Source organism: Syngnathus acus, chromosome 3 (assembly GCF_901709675.1).
Source record: "Syngnathus acus chromosome 3, fSynAcu1.2, whole genome shotgun sequence".
In the NCBI taxonomy this organism is placed as follows: Eukaryota; Metazoa; Chordata; class Actinopteri; order Syngnathiformes; family Syngnathidae; genus Syngnathus; species Syngnathus acus.
Window position 1 is genome coordinate 7,146,676 of NC_051089.1, and position 12,416 is coordinate 7,159,091.

At 42.0% G+C, this 12,416-nt stretch overlaps 1 protein-coding gene across 1 annotated transcript in view; it reads right to left on the minus strand.

Annotated features, from left to right (window-relative positions):
- The window catches only part of ush2a (Usher syndrome 2A (autosomal recessive, mild)), a 114,156-nt gene that overhangs the window by 51,222 nt on the left and 50,518 nt on the right, over positions 1-12,416 (minus strand). The window contains 8 exon segments of the mRNA XM_037248012.1: positions 3,478-3,620; positions 4,402-4,549; positions 5,674-5,829; positions 7,168-7,315; positions 7,818-7,975; positions 10,364-10,511; positions 10,587-10,749; positions 11,925-12,084. Coding sequence (XP_037103907.1) covers positions 3,478-3,620; positions 4,402-4,549; positions 5,674-5,829; positions 7,168-7,315; positions 7,818-7,975; positions 10,364-10,511; positions 10,587-10,749; positions 11,925-12,084 — 1,224 coding nt within the window.

The following is a 12,416-nucleotide window of genomic DNA, read 5'->3' on the forward strand; positions in this document are numbered from 1 at the left end:
CCGTTCCCTCTCCTCAACGCCCCCCCCCCCAAGTGTTGAGTGTTATTTAAGCTTTACTGGCGCGTGTAAAATTCTGCAATTTGAAGGGCTGTTAAGTTTTTCAATTGAAATTTTCATTTAAGATGCAGGTGATGCTTTTTTTTATTTTTCTTTCATTTTACTGACACTTTACTACACTCCGGATAGGAGGAAAGGGGCATTGCGGGAATGTGTGGTAAGGCCCCCACCACACTTATTGTGGTGTCTTGTTTTCTCCGTGACCGTCTCCGTTCCCGTACCTCAACAACCCTGCGTCTTACCTTCCTCCTCTATCTTCACCCTCCCTTACACCTCCTCTCTTCAGTAAAACATGGTAGCAGAAGGCTAAAGCGGGAGCGTGGGGGCCACTGAGCCCTAAATCACATTTATAAGGATTTGGTTAGCATAGTAATAACACAATCAAGTGACAAGAGGCGAGGGAAGGGGGAGGGTCGGAGACGGTTTGCATTTATGTACGTATAGAATTACTTTCCAGTCCTTTGTGCATATCTCGTGCATTATTATTATTATTTATCATATTTGCCATAATATCAGTTTCCCTACATTTCAATATGTAACAATATCAACAATATGTATCAATATCATTTGGGTGTACGCGAGTATGGGTGACAGGTTTTCTGAAGGTGGATGGAGCTGCTAAAAGTCAGAACGGAAGCCAAGCTTTAGCGTTATCGGCACGCTTACGAAGCCGTGTCAAAGCGTGACAAGCAATAGTGTGGGAATTTACATTGCATTTCATATCTTTACTTCCTAATGTCGACGTTGCTCGAGGAGACGCCGAGACGAGACGGGAAAAGAAGCCAGCGAGAAGGCGCGATACGTTTCCAAGGTCACGAGGTTGATTTGTATCCCTGACATGGAGAGTATACCTAATGTGCATTATATCCTTTCAAGAACTACGACTGAGCAAGTAACTCAGAGTTGTCAGTCATTCAAATTTGTTTCAATAGAACTTTCAGCTGCTGACATTTGAGAGGGATTTATATAATTCCTGCTAACCTTCAGACCAATCTGTGGGATATAAAAGGGGAACCAAACATTTGAAAATCATATATGGCATTAGAATCAAATGTGTGTCTTAGCCAGGGCATGAAATCATTTAAATCAGTGAAGTGGAAGCCACATTTGTACTGGTGACGGCTAAAGATTCTCAGAAAAGATAAAGACTTTTTGTTGCTGTCTTAAATAATATGGTAGGCTAACTTCATGTTTCCAAAAAGTTCTATAAAATACATTTTAATTAATGGCGAAAAATAGCTGACAAGGGCAAATAAAAGAATTTGCAGACAATGTTGAGGCGCCACAATAGGAAAAGCAAAACTGTTGACCGAGTGAAGTGATTACAGATGATTAAAAATGTTAACCTTTCACAAAACCGGTATACGTACTCTACCTTACCAGCAATCTACTAAAAGATGAACCCTTTTCCCAGAAAACAGGAAAAAAAAGATCACAATAAGCAAATCATTCATCATATTTTTCACATCTTTTTTTTCAGTCATCCTTTTGGATATTCAACAAAATAAGGCATGAAAAGGAAACTAAACTACCAGACAAAAGAGTGTGCCTGACTAGCATGAAAGTGAAAATGCTTTATTAGTGCAGTCACTTCATCATTAAACAACATGAATTCTTTGTGTCGTGTCAGTACCTTTCACCTCTCCTTTTCACGCTTTCCTTTCAATTCAATTTGGTGAATTTAAAAACGGTCACTACCTCACGCATACGGACGAATCGTAAGCGTGCTGTCAAATACTGCTAGGCTGAGAACATTTTGTCAAAACGGCGCTTTTTATCAGTCTCTCCAACATGCTAGAACACACTCACACTTGAATACACAGCTAGGCACACACACACACTCTCTTAGATCACTTAGCTGGTGCGAACATGCGAGTAGACAGAGGAAAGGGAGCTGTCCGACACGGCCGGAGTTTATGTTCACAGGAGCCATCTGTCTGTTCTGCAGCGGCAGGAATTCATAGGGACCAAATTACATTAAAAAAGATGGATATAAAACTTTAATGGAATGATAAAAAGGAAAGGAGGAAACGTGGGTCCCTCCATTTCTGTGTTCCGTCATTAGGCTTCTTCTTTCTTCCCTCCCCCATTTTTGGCTGCCGTTCCCTGTTCTATACCTTTGCTCTCTTTCTGTACTTCAATCTTGTCTTTATTTTGGATCTTCTTCTATTCTGTCTATCGCCACTTGTAAATAGTTAAAGGGCAAGTCAGTCAAGTAGGAGAGGTGGAATTCTGTTGAAATGCAAAGAATACTGACAGAGGGGAGAGGAGATGAAGAGGTGAGGAACGTGGAGAGCGGGAATGGAAACCTGTATTACATAGTTTATATGAATTTAAAAATTCAACATTTGGTACACCACAGTAGAGTATATATAACAAATGGGTCAGCAGGGTCACAGTTCACAACCAAGTTACATTGGAGTTAAACGAAATGGAAAAAGTACTGAACACAAAGAGCATGTTTGAAGGTGTGTTTTGTGATTATGGTTGCCATAATCATGATTTTTAGAATATGCAAAAAGCTGCTCAACCAACTGCTTTTAAAAACTCATGCTCAACTGAATTTAAGTCTGTGTGAAAAGCTTTGGTGACGTCAAGGATTTGCACTCAATAGTTTTCTTCTCCACTCTTAAAATGAAAATAAAAACTGACACATGATCTCATCTTAGTCATATTTTTTATGTCTAGATTGCCTGAAAAAAATCAAATTACTACAATATTTCATTTTTTTGTTCCTGATAATGGGGACCCACAAATATGTAACCAGCATCTGTGAAGTCTGCTGCATCCTCAAGTCACACATTGTCAAGGATTGTACACTTCGACCTAATTTTTGACACTGACACAACTATTGCTCTGTTTGTTACATTTTGTGTTTTGAATGTCAATCTGAATTCCAAGTCGAGGGAAATGAGAACATAATTTTAAATTCTAGCACATCCGAATTGTGTGTGTGTGTGTGTGTGTGTGTGTGTGTGTGAGAGAGCCTGAAAGCACCAGCGTATAAGATGCATTTGTGTTCGTGTGAGCACCACCACTAGAATTTGTACAAACATCTTGTGTTGCGTATATGCGCACAGATCAAACGTATGCAAATCTCAGCCGCTTAATGATTATGTATGCCGCAATAATGTGCCGCTAATTAATATATAACTTTTCACTGAAGAGGCTGCACCAGTGGCTAATATGATTCTATTACCACAATTAGCCCACAATGACACTGGCGAGGTCACTCACACAAACACGGACACACACACACACTCAAGCACTGTACAGTACACTAAGCAGGTCTCGCTTTCTCACACTGTCAGTTTCAGCCTGTTCATGTCGCTATAGTAACTTCCTCATCTTTGGGTTTCCCCTTTTTCCCCTTTTTTAGAGTTACTCCAAATCCATAAAGAAAAATCACTGTGTACTTACGGTCCTCTGCTGTTCGGAGGGTTTCCCAAACGCCTGCAGTCTGTCCATGTGTGTGTGACACCACAAGTCGGAATTGATACTCAGTGTACGGAGAAAGGCCCGGCACGTTGTAGGAGAAAGTATCTGTCATGTTTTCCAGGAGCCTGATAACGAACAAACCAACAAATAGCATTAGCGGCACACATTTCATAAACCTGTTTCAATAAACAAAAGATAGCAGTTATAAGTGAAAGCAAATAATGCCCGGATGTTTTATCAATTTTACCATTGTGGAAAAGCTATTCATAGAGCCTCTAATGAACTCGCCATTAATGCAAGAGCACTCATATGAAAAAAATGGAATGGTGATAATCAAGTTTTCATTAAAATCCACAGACATTTGTCAGCGGTGCACGAGACATTCAATCAACAGTTCGGTAAAAGAGGTATCTCCCTCCGTTAATTGCATGAACCATCCTCATTGCTTTTAATCACATGGTACCCGCTTGGCTCTCATGTATTCGTACACGATGAAGAAAAAGCGGGGTAAAGTAAGAGAGCCTTGTCATAAATGAGGGACCAGCGGCCATTTAGCATTAGATGGACACAAGGGATGAATGAATGAATAAATCAGGGAACAATGAGATCTGCAAAGCAGAAGAAGAGGAGGGCATGCTTGTCTGATATATAATACATGTACCTAGTCATTTATTTATTACCACAGAATGAGAGCCTCCTCTTCCAGGATTAAATTGCAATTTGTTGTCAGGAAGCATGTAATGAATACATATCAGATGCATAGCCCCACTTGCTTTATTCGGGCTCATGTTCTGTACCTGTCTGTTTCCTCTGCGCTCTGAAATTCCTTTTTTGGTGGCTTTTTGTCTCTACTTTATCAAGTTCAATTTTTTGTAATTTATTTGCATGCGACATATTTTGCTCCACCTTATCATAGCTTTCTGGGGTGATGTCCTCATTTGAAGGCCGTAGCGAAGAGGGCCCGGGGCGTTGGCGCGGGTTGGTTCGGACCAAGACACATTTAGACTGGTGCTGGTAGAATGACTGAGTCTCAAGGCAGACAATCCGTCTGGAGCTGAAGAGAGAGGAATGGAGAAGAGAGAAGGAACAGCATCACCATGAGTGCTCCGTGAGTGCATGTGGTATTTCTTGCACTCGTGTTAGCATTCCAAAGGGTTCACATAATTTTGTCTCCCACTATATTGTTAGCAGACAAAATAACATAAAAGATGAACTGACAGCACAAGTGGTCTCTATTTAACAAACACAGGAAGCTTAACTCTTCAGCGGGTCACTTTTACTCTCAAGAGTGATCAAAGTATTTGTGCTGGAAAATGACATCTCGAGTCAGGGTGATGACCACACTCTTGGTGGCAAAGGAGGGGACCCGAGGATAGACGGGATGCAAATACGTTAAGAGGAGAAAAGAAGTGTGCCAGTTGTTTTGACTGCGTTAAAATAAGAGACGCTCTTTGGGCGCCAAGAAGTGACCCTTCAATCAAACACTCTGGTCTGGCGCGACTACAACCACACTGATTGCACAAGTCATTTTAGCACAAGGATGGCTATTAGGCGCGTGCACGCACACACACGCACAAACACGCACACGCATACACACAAGTGAGCCTTTGTCTCTCTCATGCTGCGTTAGCAGGTACAATATCAGAGGTGTCACTAATCGTTTTAAACTATGCACTTTTATGTTCACTTCTCTGGGCCTGCTCTCCTCCTCCTCTCCTCTTGTGTCTCCCGCACGGCTCGCTCGCCTCTGTTCTTTCTCGGAACAAGGACGCATCAAGACAGTTTGCCTTAAAGACGTCTAAAGAGATGCCAGAGGCGCAGAGGTAGAAAGCCGGCTGGAAAGAGAGGAAACGTCTGCTATTTAAAATTTATACTTTCTCATGTCTTTGTTTTGAACTTGAACACTGGAACTTTTCCTGAGTGGGTCTTTTTGTTGTTGGAGAAATGGACGCGGTACATTTAGTCTCTGTTCAACTCTTTAAAATTAACTAAAGCGCAAATGTGTGTTCTTGTTCCTTCACTTTGGACTTATCAGCTTGAACTAAGGTGACTTGTTGATGCACATGGAAAGTTATTATTGGGGATAGTGAATGAGATAAACCAAATTTTCCCAGTGATGAGATTCGAGGACAACCAAAGTCAGATAGTTGTCAAAGAAGCTTTATACATTTGCTGTACCTGCTGGAGACGTAGTCACGCGAAGGGTCGGGCTCTCAACACACCCCTGCGTGTTGCAACCTTCCACCCAGAAACTGTAGTCGGTGTACGGCTGCAGGTCCGTCAAAGTCAGCCACCCGCCGGCAGCCGTGCCCGCGTCCAGCGCCGCGTCGCCATCTGACAGACAACAGAGAAGCGCCGTGAGAGGACGTCGCGTACGTCGACAGCCATTTTGGTCACGCTGCCATTTATTTATTAGCGTCATCCATGTGATGGCGAGAATGTGATTAATAAAACATACGCACGTGGAACGGGGAAACGGAGGCGGGAGAAAGAGTTGAAAAGAGACGAATACTAACTGGGAATGATCAAAAGAGAGGTTTCCATATTGAGGTTATGCAAGGATAGTCAAAGAAAAGGGATCAGAAAATCCCACAATGGAAGCCTATCCAATATATTTAGATGGACAGACGCACACAAACACATATCAGGCCTGTGTGAACTGATGAAGGCACCGCGTGTATCAAAGCAAGACTGGCTTATGGGGAACTAGAGCGAGACACCATCTCTCTTTCTTCTGCATCTCTTCCATCCCTCCCTCCACTCGTTTTAATCTGTCTGTTCCTGAGTGAGGCGCAGATCAAACACTGACTAGAGTGCATGCGTGTGTGCGTGCGTGACTTGATGAATCTGTGCAAGTTAAAGGACCACTGTGCCAGTTTGTAGTTCTTTTCTCATTTTGTTCAATTTTCTTCTTCCCACCTTTCTGTCGACTTTTCTTGTTTGCGTTGGCTCTCTTTCCACTGTTGTTGTTTGTCATGTGTTGCGTAGTTCCGACTTGCAATCTTTTTCCAACGCATCTATGGAAGCGGGAATCTCTCATCCTGTTGTTTTACAGCAACTTGACTTTGTTCTTCACTCAATCTTCATACTTTTGTTTTCTGTTTTTTATTTACTTTGGTCTCACGAATTCTCCCCAAGATACACAGGTGAAATCATTTCTACGTTTTTTCCCCACCACCACAACAATTTGATTATTCTTCTTATCAGGCAACACTTTTTTTTTTCTTCGTGACTTTCACACAAAGTTACCGTGTTGGTTTACAGAGTCTTTGCAGTCATATTCTTGTGTTTTACTTATTTGCCCTGAATTTATTCTCACAGGAAAAGCTGATCATGCTGAAGCACTGAGGTTTAAAAAAAAAAAGTTAACTCATAAAATTTAAGATTCAAGATTCAAGAGTTTTTATTGAATCTTAAGGTTGCATTGTTAAACTAGTGCAACACAAGGCATTATGGATTACCAGACAACCTCTTTTTTTTGTTTCAGAGGAAATAACAGAAATGGAAATAAAATATGTCACATCATGACAAGTTGACAATATATGGCAATTTGACATCCAAAATTTTGTGCAAACTTTAAAGTATATATTTTTTCTGAGAAGTATCTACAATTTGAGATTCAACTGTATAAATGTTGAAAACGTAAATATTCTGCTTAAATATATGAATTACCTTGACTTCGTTGGTGTAGGGAGTAGCTCATGTAGCCATTAGGTCGAGGTGGTGCAGTCCAGCGGGCTCGTAGTGACCGAGAGCTGTGATTGGTCAATTCTAGCAGTATTGGGCCTTCGGGGGCCATTTCTAATGTGCGTACTTCCACCTGATTTAAAAAACAAAAATCTGTTAAAAGTGCAGATATACAACTCAAGCTAATCGCCAGAGTGTTTGTTAGGAATATGCTCTTTTCCTCTGTTTTACTTGTTCGCCTGCGTCAGCAGTTTTTTTTTCACCGCGTTTGACTAAATACAGCATCCGTATTGGGAAAATGCCCCAAAATACGGCCTGTCGTCAGAGGCATCGTTGAGCAAGGAGTGACATTTGCCGGCAAATGTCAGTGTCGTCACGGCGACCCTCGTTATTGAGCTGAGAGAATCGATCACCTTTATGACACCCGGCAGCACGCACGTGCACATCAATGCACAGACGTTTTATAATCCTTGCAATAAGAAGACCCATATTTTGGTCAACCTTATTCAGAGGAGGAATTTTGGCAACATCTGCAGTATGTCTCGAATTCAAAATATTTAAAAAAAAAAGTGTCTTAAATTTTTGTTGACAACATGAATCAACACATAGATGTGTGCCAATAGCATCTCACTTACCATTGGTCCCTTGCCACAGCCACGAGCCGTGCACGCCTGCAGCCTCAGGACGTGTCTGCTCCACGGGGAAAGCTCCGTCACCGCAAAGAAACTCTGGGAGGAACTGGCGTTGAATATAAGAACACTGTCCATCCAAAGGCCGTAGCTGGTTAAGATGCCTGAGGAAAAAAAAAAAAAGTGATTTCAGAATGTAAAGCTTGACATACTGGTGATTCTACTTAGATGAAAAGAATTGGGACACCTGTCCATTACATCTACAGTAAGTGAAAATAAAATATAGAGTAACATTGTAAAAAAAAAAAAAAAAGAAACTGGGATTGGGGACGTGTCATTCAAAGACAAAGACAGCAGTAACACAACGGAGGGATTTAAAGAATAACCCAAGAGAGACCGATGCCATGCGCTCACACATACTGGTGCCATTAAGTATGTGTGCATATAAACTACACACGGACACGAGACTAGGCCAAGCGCGCATAGACGCTAGCCCAATAATTACATTACATTACCTCCACCTAATAAAAAAAAGGAGAATGGCACCCAAATGTACCTTTCCTTCATAAAAATGCATACTGCGGGGGCTCAAAAGATCAGTAGTAAGAACTAAGAGTCTACTCTGCTTTAATCATGTGTGGGTTTTATTATTGCTCAATACAGATACACACACCTATCAGGAAAATGAAGACACAAAAACCCTGTGGACACCGGTTACATCAGGGGAGCTCTTAATGTGGCCAATCACATGCATGTGAGGGTGTCGCTATGTTTGTGTGTGCCGATGCGTGTGTGTGTGTGTGTGTGTGTGTGTGTGTGTGTGTGTGTGTGTGTGTATGAATAAGCCCATATCAGTATAGGCTGTAATAAAGACAGGTTGGGAAATGAAGCAGCCAATGCATAACAGGCTTATTTCCCCTCTTTGTCTGCGTGTTGCCCCGACCTAATCCCCGAGAGGATTATCCCCCACAAATCCCCCTGGAATTGGGGAGAAGGAGGAGAGAGAGAGAGCGAGAGAGAGAGAGAGAGACAGGACGAGTGAGGGGAAAATAATACAAAATCTCACTTCTCGGTAACCATCACCATTGTCATTTTCATTTCTTGACAAAAAAAAAGAGAATGGAGAAAAAGGCGTTGCGCTCCGCTGCCTTTTTTTTAAGTTAATAACTGAAAGCTTGTTAACAATGAGGAAGTCAGGTAATCGTGATTAAGTGTCTCCCTTGTTATACATTTCTGTCGTCAGATGAGGAAAGGTTTAAGTAATTTACCCCGGCTAATATGCGCACACATCACAGGCTTTATGGAGCGAAATGCACTCATGTGGCATTAAGCCTAAAACACACAATCCACACCGCACGCGCACACACACATTATGGAATTACACATATGTTAACGAGCATGGCAATACCATTTGATAATATACGTTTGTATGTTGGAAGCTGTGAAATTGGCTGGCAATTCCTTACATGGTTTTCCTCACTCCATTTATTTGGTTTTGTTATCACACTGTAGTCAGTTCATCATGAATATGTCGGCGTATTGTGCGCTAAGTGGTGTTAGCCAAAGCTACAGGAGATCTTTGTTATGAAAACTGAATCTCATACATACATTGAAATGGATTTATAAATCCTGAGAGCGAGAGAGAGAGAGAGAGAGAGAGAGAGAGAGAGAGAGAGAGAGAGAGAGAGAGTTTCCTCATGTTGACAGAGGTAAACAATTTGTTTTAAAAGAAACCAAATATGTTAGGAATTCTTGACTAAACTCAAACTCTTGTTGAAAAAAATGTGAAAGGCATTCAAGTAGTTTATTTCATAATAAAATAAAAGAATAAAAACTATGCCAAACAAAGTATGTGAGCAACTTATAGAGGCGACTCCTGATGGAAAACCCGAAAGTCACAACATCGCAGCAACATTGCAAATCCTGTTTACTCACACACTGATGCCAGACAAACATTGAAGGGTGTAAAAAAATATAAAAACTCATTATTCATAATAATGTATTTAGTCTCAAGTTCTTCAATGTGGGAATTTTATGCCAGAAAATTTGTGGAATTTGCATTAAAAATGTATTTTTGCTCAACTAAATCAATGCTTAATAAATTTTAATGAAATTGAAATTTTAAACATTGCACATTGAAACTACAATCTCGTGCGTCCCCAATCCTCAATCAAAGCAGGTCTGTAGCATACAACACATTTTAATTGGCTGCGCGACAGACTGAATGGAGGTAAAAAGTACCAGACAGAGGAAAAGGGGCAGAAAAGGAAAGGCTGCGAGGAGATGCGCTCCAGCATGCAGTTCTCTTCTCAGTCAAAAGGGAGCACTTTTCCTCCACTTAAAGGAGCAAAGGAAGGCGGCGCGCTCTTCTTGCACGGTATGGTCTCCTGGTTTCTCCCTCTCTCTCTCTCTCTTCATACTATGCATATTCATATGATTCATATTCAACCATTCTTTTTAGCCCCCATGTGTGGTCTCAACATAAATGTCTTCTACTTGGACGTTCTACCATGGATGGGGGATCATGATTGCAAAATTAAAACATGCCTCACCATTTGGAGTATCAGGAGGTGTCCAGCTGATGTGCAGAGCATGCGGGGACAAAGGGGTGACCAGTGGTGCCGGGACATTCTCCGGGGTGCTTTCCTCAGTGACAGCCTGAGCGGAAGGGCTTCGTGTGCAGCCACCGCCTGTGCAAGCCTGAAGCGGACACACAAAAACACGTTCAAGGATTCAGGAGAAAGTAAGGATTGAAAACCAAATCAAAAGACTCACGGCCACTGTGATGGTGTAGGCCGTGCCAGGGGTGAGGTCGCGGAGCGTGTGCTCTTCAACAAGTTCAGAACTGTTGTGGACTATGGTAGGCTCCGCCCCATTTTGTGACACCAAGATGGAATAGAACTCCAGAGCACCATTGACTTGAGAGGGGCGAGACCACCTGATGATGGGGAGAATTCATTTGTTACAATAAAGTCAAGCATTTTGCATCATTACACTAGGAAATAACAAAACCAATAATCCATCAATTTATCATATAAATCTTTCTAAAATTCATGTCAACCCCTGAGGAGGCCAACTCCCTTTAGGGTGTTTGCAAAGGGGTGGTAATTTTAAAATGTGCTGAATTTTTTGGTTCCGCGAGTTGTGGGATGACTGATAAGCATGTGTTAGCACACAATTAGCCACTCTGACTAATCTATCCCATTCTTTATAAGATTTCTACTTTGTCGAGTGGCACTCAAAAAGCTTGATGTTTAGAAAAGCTCGCATTTCCCTGTGCAAATATCTTTTTTTGTGATCCGAGGGCAGAGGATAAATCTGCTGATATTGCTTCATCCCCATCCCGGAGCCTCCCTCAACCTTTCTCACAGTCTCTCACACTCACTTCCTTCCATTTCCTCCCCTCCCCGTCAAGCTTTCAATTAATCACCTTTCTCCCTCTTCATTTTTCTCATAGATGTTGCACATTTCTGTCTTCCTCGGCCTTTCTCACAGACATAATAGGGAAATATTGACCACGTGTGAGCTTTTGACCCCTGCCTGTTGTCAATGTGCTAACAAGGCAATACATACTCCTTCCCACAGCAGGTGAATTTAGAGCCGAAATCACCCGTGGAACACCAGTTTTACAATTTGCCAAGACGTTTATGTTTACAGAATTAGAACGTGTTGAAGATGCAGTTTCGGTAACTCGTACAATTGTACACAAAACATTTTTCTTAACGTCATCATCTAGCGTCTGCTAAGAAATAATGTAAAAGGAAGAAACCAAATATTGTGTTTTCCTGCGTTTAAGTCTTTTTCATTTCCCATAACTTCTCGTGGACGCGCCGCACTCGTAAACACGTACACAAAGTCCGGCGACATTTCCAAATGACCAGGACGGTAAAAGGTGTAAGAGATTTATCTTCCTCCCTCTAGAGAGGAAAGGTCAAGTGCAGTGTGTCAAGTGAATATTCTGCATGGTAAACACAACTTCAGAAGGTCACCACAACGCCGTTGCCCTTTCCTTCCTTCTACAGTATATGCACAGCTATGAGACGCCTTTATCGCTCTTCCATCCCGTCATGCAGTCGCAATTTTCAGAATGTGTCAACAACAGCGAGCGCTTACTCCACCAGAATCGTCCGCGAGTCGAGCAAGGTCAGAGTTGGCGCTCGTAGCGGGCCGGGAGGAAGCTGAGAGGTCAACACTGTGACCTTTGAACTGTTGGTGCATCCCACAGCAGTGCATGCAGACAGCAGCAGTACGTGAGCAGTATAGACGCCAAGCCCTGAAATGCACAGCGAGGCGGCATGAAACAGACGCAGAGGATGAATGATGGCATCGTTTCATAAAACTAATCCAAGCATGACAAGAAAGCTACACGCCATAGCCACAATATTAGGTACACTTGCAGTAAGAAGACCAAATAAAAAACGCTGTATTGACTCATGCTGTCACCGAAATATTAACATAGCAGTGTTTAATTGTTCTCGTAGATTGCATTTACACGTCAAAAAATCAGCTTTTTTATCGTATGTCTTTTGTACCTAACAAAGTGTCCTGTGAGGGAATTTTTTCCCCACTGTCTCTCAGGCCAAATTGCAGCCCTGGATTATTTGG